Genomic DNA, 11,478 nt, shown 5'->3' on the forward strand with positions numbered 1-11,478 from the left:
GTTTTGGATTTGCGTGTAATATTATTATATTGAAAAATTTGTGGTTCAAATAATGTCAAATCGTTGTTGAAGAATGTATTTTGATGAAAAAATGGGGCTCAAACAAGAGCATAGATTTTACATATTTAAATGCTTACCAATTTTCTTGAAAGTTGAATGATTTTGTTATTCTTTTTGTAGATACTTATTACTATGTTTGGCTGTTACATTTCAGGACATTCAAAAATTACTCATCTTCTAATGAGTCCTTTCTGGTTATGTTTATTCTCATTCTGTATTCATTCTAATTGTTATAGGTCACATCTCTTAATCTTGAAATTGTCAGAGCCCTAGCAAAAGGTATTGATGGAATTCAACTATCCATTTTTTAGATATTGTTAGCACAATATATATAGTTTCTTTAGTTTAAGGGTCCTGTTTATTATATACAGATTTTCTGATTATGCTTCATCTGAATCATATGCAAACAAGGATTAGCCAGGGTTTAGGACTCCTTTGACAGATTTTCAAATTTTTATACCCCCCCCAAACCCAACCCCCCTTTCGTTTTCTTTTTTCTTCTTGCATTCATTGTTCACTTCATTTTAATATTTTTCTGCCAACATGTTTTACCTCAAGATTATCCACCATTGTAACTGCCCAAGGCCATAAATTGTTTATACTCGTGCCAAATCGATAATTTCTGTATTCCATTGGCTCCTGCAATATATTTTGGCATTAAAATCAACCATAAACCTTTGAACTAAATTTGTTAAGCTTTTGACTTGTAATGTTGGTCAACTTATCTATAATCCAAAATTATTTTGTTGAATTTCTATGTTATTCATGACTGCATTCACCTCGCCAAAGTTATAACTGAATTTCTTAATGACAAATCACGTTCTTTTATGCTTTCTAATTTAATTCTTACATTGTTAAGATTTTTATTTTTAGGGCCTGTTTGAGCCACGTTATTCTAAAAAAATGTATTTTTAAACAGTGAACAATGAAATAAAAAATAATGTGGCTCAAACACCTCCTTATTTATTTATTTATTTAATTTTTATCCTGCACAACTTATTGCAACTCTTTTTATCTCTTTTTACTATGTACATTTCCTTTTGACAATTTATTTGTGTCTTCCTACAGAGGGTATTCCTTCTATTGGAATGTCTCCATTTTCATGTGGCTGGTCAACACGTGAAAGAAATGTTAGGAGGAGTACTGAAAGCTTTACCTATCAATTTGTTGCAATATTCTTTTCATGCTATATGTCTGTTTAGTCACCTTTTGGATAGCTTTTAATGGCTAGACCTAAGAAAGTTTAGTTGTGCTCCTTTACAGATAGCTGTGGCTGATTTAAGTACAGTGGCTAAAGCTATCGACAATGGATTTGTACCTGTAAGTTTGAACTTCCTCAAGTGAACAATGAAATACGAGATTACACCCATTGAATTGATCTTTATATTATTTCTGTTAAGGCTTCAAAACTTACTCTTTTTTCCCTCATTATGACTCTCCAATCTAGACCACAATTATCATAATTGAAGGAACAATGTGAATTATAATATCTTTCACCACTTTATATTCTTGTTTTTGGGCATTCTTCTATGTTAATCTTCAAGTTACCAGAAGTGAATCTTTTTACAATTTTAAAGTTTTCCTCATTGGAGGATAAATTGAAACACCCCTAAATTCCCGAGGTTAACATGATATCAATCTTCATTCTGCCAAAGTCTGAATGAGATTACAATAGCTTTGTTTACTGAGACACAGATATATATTTTCAATCAAAAATTCAAATTTACTCGCTACTATATTCTAACAAATAGTATTTTACTTTGATGCTGAACCACATTCATGGCATGGTAGAAGCAATTCTTTTAACTGACTACTGTTAGCGAGCTGTCATTCTGACAAATGTTGCTTCAGGTTTTTATTTCATCTTGAATCAGGTTTCTGATTCATTTGGATGATATTCTTGTTGCTAAGAAGTTTTTGTTTGCTTTGCGACTATTTATCCATGTTTTTTTTTCTTTCCATCTCATGAAAACTAGAACTGATGCCCATTTCTCAAAATTCTAGGTTCTGCATGGAGATGCTGTACTGGATACTTCACTGGTTTGATTTCTGTTTATGCATCTCTAAACTAGTAAATTTTCATGGTCTCGATATGTTCTGAATCCAGTCAACTTATGATCCAGGATTGCACTATATTAAGTGGGGATGTAATCATACGTCATCTGGTAGCTGAACTGAAACCTGACTATGTCGTTTTCCTAGTATCCTCTATTAATGTAATGATATTCTTACCCCTAATTCTTCTTTGACTTTTATCTTTTTCATGGGGACATGAGACCGTTACTGAACTTGAATGAATAATTTATCTTCTTTTGTTGCCTAGAGAAGATCACACCAGCAGATTATTTCTAGTGTAAAAGTAATGGGAAAACACCTAATTATATGCCATTTTCCATCACGTTCCATGCAATCACACCTGTCTGTACCGTCTAGTTTATTGTATTTTGCACATGGGAATACATGTGAAATAGCTTTATGTGCACGTCCTATACAACTCCAACTGAAGACAGATGTTTTTGGGGTATATGACCGCCCACCAACAGAACCTGATGCAGTGCTTCTTAGGGAAATCGGTAAGTATCTCAAAAGATAGAAGTGTGTAACACACACAAGGTAAAACATATTCTGATGTTGGGTTCATTCGATATTGAACTAAGATGCTTAATTCATTATTCATATTCACAGCTGTGCGTGAAGACGGTAGCTGGTTTGTAGTAAAACCAGAATTGCAGGACATGAACAGGCAAGGTCAGTGTATTATCATTATTCGCACCATACAATACGAGTTCATCTCCTACTTAGCATTTATATACCTGTGTAATGTTTTGCCATTAAGATATTGGCACTTTAGCACGTTTGAGAATGATTTACCATCCTAAATTTAGCTCGTTGACTTTACGTATACCTTCACAATCAAGATTGCTGTTGTATAGTTCACACAAGGTGTGATGGTGATAAAGGAACTCATGAAGCTTTACTTTCTTTCATGTTCATAGACTATTAACCAATAACCGGTGACAATTATTGTGAACAGTTGAAATAACAGTAGCAGCACACGACACAACTGGTGGCATGGTGACAAAGATATCGGAAGCTGCAATGATTGCCAAACATGCAATTGATGTCTATATTGTTAAGGTAATAGACAACAACCTATCAGTTTGTTTCTTAAGGAAATATGTATCTTCATTGTTAAGCGGATGCAGGCAGCTACGGATCACTCATTGAAGGCTCTACGAGGAGATTTGAAAGAGAACATACCTGACGACTGGCTTGGAACAGTTATCCGGCTTGCCAAGTAGAATCAACTGCTCCTTTTTTGAAGTATATCGACATAGATTTGGAGTATGCAAGTTTTTGTGCATGTGAATTCAAGCATTTATTGGAGTCAGGTCAATCCTGCTGTTGTATCCTACTGATTAACAATTGTAGACGTCATACCCCTTTGTATCGTTTCCAGCTTTACTATTTTTTTTTTCTGTCCATTTTTTTTCCAAAAGCAATGGTGACATTAGAATTAGTCCACTTCATCAAGTGCAAATCAATCTGAATACTTTCCCTCAGGATCTACTTTCCTGCAATTAAAATATGTTGACCTCGAATTTTGTGTCTCCAACGTGGTCAATAGATCCCAAAGCCTTCCACGTCTACACAACTCTGAGTTTTACACATTTAGATAAATCATTAGCCACACGTGGCTTTCTCCGACGGTGTGGAGTCGATCCCAGTCCGACTATTAAGTCAGTTGAAATAGTATATATGGATGTGGGAGGTGCTTTAGACGTGAGCCTTCAATATTGAAGGGGGTTGGCGTTGGAGAATTCCATGATAATATAGTAAGGATGGCAAGGTTATAGTTTGAAAGTCTAAGTTTGCATTATTTTTGTTCTGGTATATTGTGTGAGCTTTTATAGCAGAATAATGTGAATGTTGATCGTAAGATGAAAGTGCACATGGCCTCGTTCGTGTGGCTGAGGCTTTTTGTCGAAGGTGTCAATCATGATGCTAATATTCATTTTGTTGCACGTAAATCTGGTACATGACTTAGACTTGACTTGATTAGTTGGATAGGACGACGGTAGCAGGGAATTGTTATATTAATCACATATTAGAAATCTTATAAAAGATTTCCCGTTGGCCCCCTTACAGTCTCTCCTGCGTGAGGGTTCGGTTCTTCATATGGGGTCGACTCAGTTAAATGGATTCAGCATCCCATATAGGCTTGGCCTCTTCATGAATTTTGGGCCAAACTGCTTGTTAGACAGAGTGACGTGGAGTTCGGTTTCAGGTTTGTTTGCCACGTGGGAGGCGAAGCGTAACAAAATCTAGAATAAAGTCATTACCAGATATATTTTGCCCACCTAGGGGACCAATCCTCACATTGACATGGAATTCGCACCGATTTCATGTGAATAAAAAATGTAAAAAATGGCAATCTAATCACCCCCAACTATGAGTGTATGTCAGCTGAGGTTTCAAAATAATTCTGGCACAGCATATTGCAAATTATAACCTGTGACCTGAATAAGTCCCCTCTGGATTTAAAATGCCATATCATCTTATCCCTCGTCTCTAGCATACGCATACGGCATACCCAACGAGAGTGACGTAATTAGCTCATTATCAATTGAAGCAAATTTCCTCTCAATCTTAATTGCATCCAAGGCACCCGTTAATGAAATGAAATTTTTCTCCCGCTCTACCTCTCCCCTTGGCACAGAAACTGACCGGACAGAAGCAGGTCTCGACAGGTAAGGGTCGTTAAAAATTTTGACCGTCTCCATCTCCAATTCTACAACGTAGGCCTTGCTGTAATATTCTCTACCCAAAACGACACTATGCCATAAGAAAGAAGATTCATTCAGAATTCTAGCTTCAAGAAAAGAGTCAGAACAATGATACTTATATTTCAGAAAACGTGCCGCTAAGGAACCTGGGTTTGTAAACAAATTCCAAGCTCGCTTGGGTTTTGAGATTTGGGTAGTGGTGGTGGTGATGGCAAGCAATGGCAATGGCAATGGCAATGGCAATGGAGGCGGATTTAGTTGGTTGTGGTTGAGGGTGATGGCGTGGGAAGAAGATGAATCCCTTTCTTTCTTTTAATTAATTTATATTAAAAAAAAATGATGAAATGACGATTTTATCCTTTCTTTCAATTGATCAAAATAAGTCCCAAGTTTTAATTTTTGGGTCACTTCATATTTATTTATTTTTAAAAATATAATAAAAAAATAAGTTGTTTTACATTATTTCAACAGACTTTTGGACCTAAAACTATTATCAAATACAAAATGTTTTAACTAATGAAAAATTTGAGGATAAGAATGATATGAAAAATCGTTAGAGACATAAGTGTTATAATGAGCAAATATTAAAAACCTTAAGTACAATTAAAATATGATGCAACAAATAAAAATTGTGATGTAAATATAATATTATCCTACTTAAATTGCTTGGAAACCACCTTATGTGATCAAGATGATGTTAGTTTTTCTATTCTAAATCTTTTGGAAGACATCATGTTTTGTTAGACAGGAAGTAGATGTGTTAACTCCGATCCCAATAAGTCGAAAAAGAACAATTTGATTTTAAAACCCATCTTTGTGAAGGCTAAAATGCTCAACCTTTTCGAACAAGTGATGACACTGGCAAATCTCCAAGAACCCGTACTACAGGAAAATTGTGAAATGAATATCAGCAAAACTCCACCACTGGATTAAATCTGCACAAAATGAGACTTTCAACTCTCATGTATTTCCCTTGATAAAAAATATCAATGTTCTATAAAAATGCACGAAAGCATATGCTATGCGCGAGATGTGGGCGAAACGTCACACCTTTACAGTGAGCGAGAAATTAAGCGATGGCGCACCTAGTTTTGTTTTATTAATATTTTTCTTTCCTTTGTTTTTGAATTTTTTTTTATTTGACTTTAATTTCAAATTTTTAATTGACTATTTGTACAAACTTCAAAAATAAAAACATGTTACTGTTAGAAGAATTGTCAAACTTGTGCATGTTGAAAACATGAAAATTTTATAATTGATCAATTGTAAGAATTATAAATTAAATATAGCATCTTATGATTTTATATGTTTATGTATTATTTTAATCATTGAACAATTTTTATCATAATTAAAATTTTAAATTAATATTAGCACCAATTTGACCCCCATTCTCATTCTCATTCTTTTTCTCTCTCATTTTCAACCACACAATCTTTCATAAAATAATATTACACGCAAATAAAAAATTTTTCATTCTTTTTCAACCACACATTTTTCAAAAAAAAAAAAAAAAACTATTTCAACCATTAAAATTTGGCAATAATAGGGGCCAAACGAGAGCTACGTATAAGAAAACATTTTTTATGCCCAGACCCCACCTAAGCTCTTCTAGGCTCATAAAACTTAAAATCTGGACCTCCATAGTAACGCTTTACGTTTTTTAGAAGTTCGAAAAATACAAAATGACAAGCGCAGTTACATGGAAACATAGATAGACCAAACACCATGGTGTTAAATCGTGCAACAAGTAGATAAATTTGCTGCCAATTCCAGACTACTTAAATAGACCAAACAGCATGATGTTAAATTATACAACAATTTTATACAAATGCTGGCAATTCCAAACTTAACCACACCACAATAAACAAAACAAGATTCAATCCTGTTTCCTCAAAAAAAAAAAAAAGGAAGACATGATTCTAACTAAAATGATCTTGACAATGAGAAAATATTATCTCAATATGGTCAAGAACATGGATGATCCTGAATAAGATGGCCCCATAGTATTCCCACCCTTTACTAATCTAATAATTTGAAGTTTATTGCATCTGGAATTTCAAACCATCGGGCAATCCATGTGATATAGAGTTATTTGGGACCAATATCCTTGAGAGCACAGATCTGCTCCTCCCCCATGGCAGACATAACACTCACAACAAGGTCCTTCCCCTCTTCAAATCCAGCCTTGATCTGCACATTTTATCGAAAATCAGAAATTTATAGAATGTATTGTGCAATAACAAATATCAATCAAGTAATATTACTCGAGAATCAATGAAAACAGTGAAATCTCACTATAACCATAACCTGGGAGAGAAGATTTTCATCAGTTGGAAGCTTCAAGTCATCCTTCGTGTTGCCATTCTCAGTCAGCAAGCTCACCTACACCATATTTTGCAAGAGGCTTGTAAGACAATGTAAACTACATCGACAAAACAATCAAGAAAAAGTAACTTACAAATCCATCCTCAGAGATGTCGATAAGCTGGTAGTCAGTGCGATTAACATGAGGTACCTGTAATTCAATGATATCCTTTAAGACTCGTAACAGCAAAAGAAAAACAGCAAATGCATGACAAAATATACTTAAAAGAATAACTAAAAGAACATGCATACATCACAGTTGTGGGAAGAGGGGACAATATCTTCGAGCTTCTTTGCAGTGAAGATGTCAATTCCAACAAAGTGACATTTAGCATGACCGTGCTTTCCGGTCTTGGAAGTTGAAACTTCCACAACCTGCAACAATCATACAAAATCTTAGGTGTCATGTGAATGACAGTGAGTTATCAACCACAACAGTTTTTCAATCAACATCAGCATCCTACAAGAAAAGCTATTCTAGAATCTAAGGGGTAACTCGAAAAAAGGGCAAATAATATCATATAGCCCATGTTTGATCCCCATTTCTTAAAATTCATTTTTCCCCCAAATCATTTTCAACCACACATTTCATGGGACACGCAACTTTTATTAACTTTTCAATCACGTTTCATCAACTTTTATTTGTACTAAAGATCTAATTTTTATTAAAACAAAATAGGGTCATAGTATCCCATCATATTAATTTTCCACAACTACACAATATAAACAGAATAGACTCCTCTACACATAAATATTTCAGACCAAATGTGATGCAGGAGGATCCGAGTCGAGTGATGTTGATTTGTCAGATAGCACGATGATGGCGCTGAGATACCATGAGATGGCGGATCGGCGCAAAGATGGAAAGTGAATCACCATTATTTCCTTAATTGGGGGAATTTGACGCGTCTTTGGTAATTTGACCATAACTTTGACTACGGTTATCGGAATCGCTATTATGACCCCAATCCGGAAAGCTCTCTTCGGCGTGCACGTCGTGGCCACCCAGCTATGCTCGGTGGACGTTAATTTCAAGCCCAAAATCCACTGTTTTCCTTTCCAAAATTCAATTTTAAGTTATTTTTTACTATTTATGATAATATTTCGTTTCCTTTTTTCCAAATGTTAGAAAACTCGAATTGAGCCAAATTTTTGACAACTTACTTCTTTTACTTAATATTTTATTTTGGTATAATTTTGGGATTTTGCCATTTTTGGTAATATTTCCATAATTTCATATTTCGCAGCTATTTAACTCGACTTGTGAGTTAGTTTTGATCATTCTACATTATTAATAATATTGAGTTGAATTCAGAGTATTTTCTCTGATTTTTTGGGCATTTTCTGTCATATTTTCTTGCGAATCATCTGCTACAACAAGCCAATAGGATAATCACTATCATACCCAACGTCAAAATGTTACAAACAAAGCTAGTTGCTTGGATGACTAATGATCAGAAAACAAATTACAATCAAATATCAGCTAAAGGTACTGAGAACTCATTATGCTGCAGTTATGAAAATATTTCGACTATACGAAAGTAACTTTCATGATATATTCATATTTACTCCAGATCAAAGAAAACCAAAATAAATCACTAGATGAATTCAATTTTTCTAAATATTTTTTTTAAAAGAAAGAATAGAAAAGAAAAGAAGCTAATCAGCTGGCACATACAAATTCCTAAATAAATGTAGGCTGAGAACTCCAAAATCGAATTCCAACGCCAAATAATTATCAACACGAATTTCACAATCTTAATTGACTACAGTTGCAGAACTCAACTGTACCTAACACAGAGATCTGAATACAAACCAATAATTAGATACAGATACTTAAATACGTAACTTTAATATAGGAACGCCATATAACTACACAGATAAGAAAAGGAAAACCTTACAAGGACGGCCTTTGATAACAATATAACCATTCTTACGGATGGTACCAGCCTGCTGAGGGTAAGTTTTGGAGGCGCCGGCATCGGCCTTCGACTCGAAGTGATGCTCCTCGTCCGACATGGTGAGAAAAATCTAGAGAGAGAAAAAGTGGCGGCGATAAGAGGAGGAGCAGGGCTGAGGAGTCGGAATTCGACGGTTGTAGATACTAGATATAGAGATTCTGAACGTATAGGAGGGAGATTTTAGGGTTTTCGTAAGTGGGTCCAACGGGAGGGATTAGGAGTGGATCAACGGATGAGATTAATTTTTTTCTGTTTGAGGGAGATTTTTGTTTATCCACTGAGCCGCCTAGTGCGACTTTGTTTATTGAGTGGATCAGCTTGCTCATAATTGGATTAAAAGGCAAATAATTGATGAATTAGAAGACAACATGTTTTAATCAATATGCTTGTGATATTTATATCAAAATATAATACTTCTTCTGTGGACAGACTATTTTTGGTAAAAAATTGATTCTATAAATGATGTGTGCGTCAATCTTGAAAAGAACGAATAATAATTACTACATATGAATTCCATACCGTTTAAAAGCATTTGAAAATTGTGTCCTCCAAAAATGGCATATACTTTTACTTCCTTGGTGGAGAAATACATTCCCTTCCTTGCCCTCGAAGATATTAGCAATATTTCACAACTCGGCAAAAGAAATGATGAGAACCAAAGGAGATATAATGAGACCCATAAATTTTGGATTGATAAGGTTGGGTATTCCAATTGTTATATGGGCTAATTTGGTCCAGTCCATGATGAAGATTGATCCAAGCCAATATATTATTTAATTAGATACATATCGTGAGAGAGAGAGAGAGAGAGAATTCTGTGACTTCCAAGTTGTGAGAGAAAAAACATAAAAAAGGTGGCTGCCATTAGAAAAGTCATAAACGACAGCTCCAATTGAAGAAATAAAACTGTAGCTATTGGAGAAGAATTAAAAGAAGGAGAACAATTTTTTCTTTCAATTTGGGTGTGGATTCACACATGTTATTTTTCCTTTTCTACATAATACAAATTGAGATTTTCTCTAAATCGTATTTTGGGTACTTCATATGTGTAGTATTCAAAGTGAGTTCTCGCAAAGTTGATCAAATTGTTGATTTGTGGAGATATTATTTATTGCATTAGATATCAATTATTGTGGTATTCCAATTTGTGGAGAATTCAAGTTTTGGGGCATAAACTTGAATATTGTAATCTATATATTTTTATTATAGTGGATTTTGGTCGGAGTTGCCTCGTGATTTTTTCCACGTAAAAAATTGGTGTTGCGTTTTCTTATTTTTGCTTGGATTATTTATTTACATAGTTAATAGTTCTAGTTAATTGCTTGAATTGGTAAATTTATTCTTGCATTAATTGAAATTGCCCAACAAAGTAGTATCAGAGCCCAAGTTGTGTATGTGTGGTTTTATTGCGGAATAAATGGAGAATACGTCGGTATTATGATTAAATTGTCGGCTTCAAATTATTCCATTAGGAAGACTATGATGGAGGATATCCTTTATTGTAAGGATTTACATGAACCTATTGAAAGTAATGGTGCTAATCCAAACAATATAAGTGATAGTGATTGGAAGAAGATGAACAGAAAAACCATTGGATATATTAGACAGTAGGTTGACCTTAATGTATTCCATCATATATTTCAAGAGACGGATACTCATAGCATTTGGGAAAAATTGGAGAGTCTCTATGAGAGGAAGACTACTCAAAATAAAGCTTTTGCTATTAGAAAGTTTGTGAATTTGAAGCTAAAGGAAGGAAAATCAGTTGTTGAACATTTAAATGAATTCCAAGACTTGGTAAATTAGTTGACCACAATGAAAATAGTGCTAGGTGATGAGATGAAGCACTATTACTTTTAAGTTCATTGCCTGATAGTTGGGAGACTTTGGTGGTATCACTTAGTAACTCTACTCCGAATAGTGTGCTTGAACTTACTCTAGTAAAAACAGTTTATTTAATGAAGAAATACGAAGAAAAGACTTGGGTAGGAATGATGCATATGCTCTTATTACAGAGAACAGAGAGAACTAATCATAAGGGACGTGGTAATTTCAGAAGTCAGTCAAAGACAAGAGGAAATGTCAAATGTTTTTATTGTGACAAAGATGGTCATATAAAGAAACATTGCATGGCTTGGAAAAATAACTTGAAAGAGAAGAAAAATTAGAAGAAGACCAATCAGAATACAGCAGCTAGCACTTCAGATGAAGAAGTAGTGGTAACAGTTTTTTCGCTGAAAATGAGCAGTGTTGTCATGTTACAGATTCATTTATTGAATGGATTATTGACTCGGCGGCTTCTTACC

General features: G+C 34.4%; 2 protein-coding genes across 2 annotated transcripts in view; one reads left to right on the forward strand and one right to left on the reverse strand.

Annotated features, from left to right (window-relative positions):
* Nucleotides 1–3,623, forward strand: part of LOC111398337 (glutamate 5-kinase-like) — a 6,890-nt gene extending 3,267 nt beyond the window's left edge. The window contains exons 3-12 of the mRNA XM_023025254.1: nucleotides 181–254; nucleotides 297–339; nucleotides 1,129–1,190; nucleotides 1,324–1,380; nucleotides 2,065–2,100; nucleotides 2,184–2,261; nucleotides 2,567–2,633; nucleotides 2,746–2,808; nucleotides 3,095–3,198; nucleotides 3,267–3,623. Coding sequence (XP_022881022.1) covers nucleotides 181–254; nucleotides 297–339; nucleotides 1,129–1,190; nucleotides 1,324–1,380; nucleotides 2,065–2,100; nucleotides 2,184–2,261; nucleotides 2,567–2,633; nucleotides 2,746–2,808; nucleotides 3,095–3,198; nucleotides 3,267–3,362 — 680 coding nt within the window. The 3' untranslated portion in view covers nucleotides 3,363–3,623. The remainder of the gene's footprint in view (nucleotides 1–180; nucleotides 255–296; nucleotides 340–1,128; nucleotides 1,191–1,323; nucleotides 1,381–2,064; nucleotides 2,101–2,183; nucleotides 2,262–2,566; nucleotides 2,634–2,745; nucleotides 2,809–3,094; nucleotides 3,199–3,266) is intronic.
* Nucleotides 3,624–6,599: 2,976 nt separating this feature from the next.
* LOC111398922 (eukaryotic translation initiation factor 5A-2) lies at nucleotides 6,600–9,341 on the reverse strand. The gene is made up of 5 exons (XM_023026083.1): nucleotides 9,108–9,341; nucleotides 7,464–7,586; nucleotides 7,306–7,362; nucleotides 7,155–7,229; nucleotides 6,600–7,037 (listed from the first exon to the last, which is right to left on the reverse strand). The coding sequence occupies exons 1-5, from the start codon at nucleotides 9,228–9,230 to the stop codon at nucleotides 6,936–6,938; spliced, it is 480 nt and encodes a 159-aa protein (XP_022881851.1). The 5' UTR covers nucleotides 9,231–9,341; the 3' UTR covers nucleotides 6,600–6,935.
* Nucleotides 9,342–11,478: the final 2,137 nt, after the last annotated feature.

The sequence above is a fragment of the Olea europaea genome, chromosome 8 (assembly GCF_002742605.1).
Source record: "Olea europaea var. sylvestris chromosome 8, O_europaea_v1, whole genome shotgun sequence".
Classification (NCBI taxonomy): domain Eukaryota; kingdom Viridiplantae; phylum Streptophyta; class Magnoliopsida; order Lamiales; family Oleaceae; genus Olea; species Olea europaea.

Excerpts from the sequence above, each read along its gene's own strand:
- LOC111398922 (XM_023026083.1), bottom strand. The coding sequence starts at position 9,230 with ATGTCGGACGAGGAGCATCACTTCGAGTCGAAGGCCGATGCCGGCGCC. Across the intron at positions 7,230-7,305 it reads ACATCTCTGAGGATGGATTT|GTGAGCTTGCTGACTGAGAA; the intron begins GTAAGTTACTTT and ends AATATGGTGTAG. Across the intron at positions 7,038-7,154 it reads ATGAAAATCTTCTCTCCCAG|ATCAAGGCTGGATTTGAAGA; the intron begins GTTATGGTTATA and ends TAAAATGTGCAG.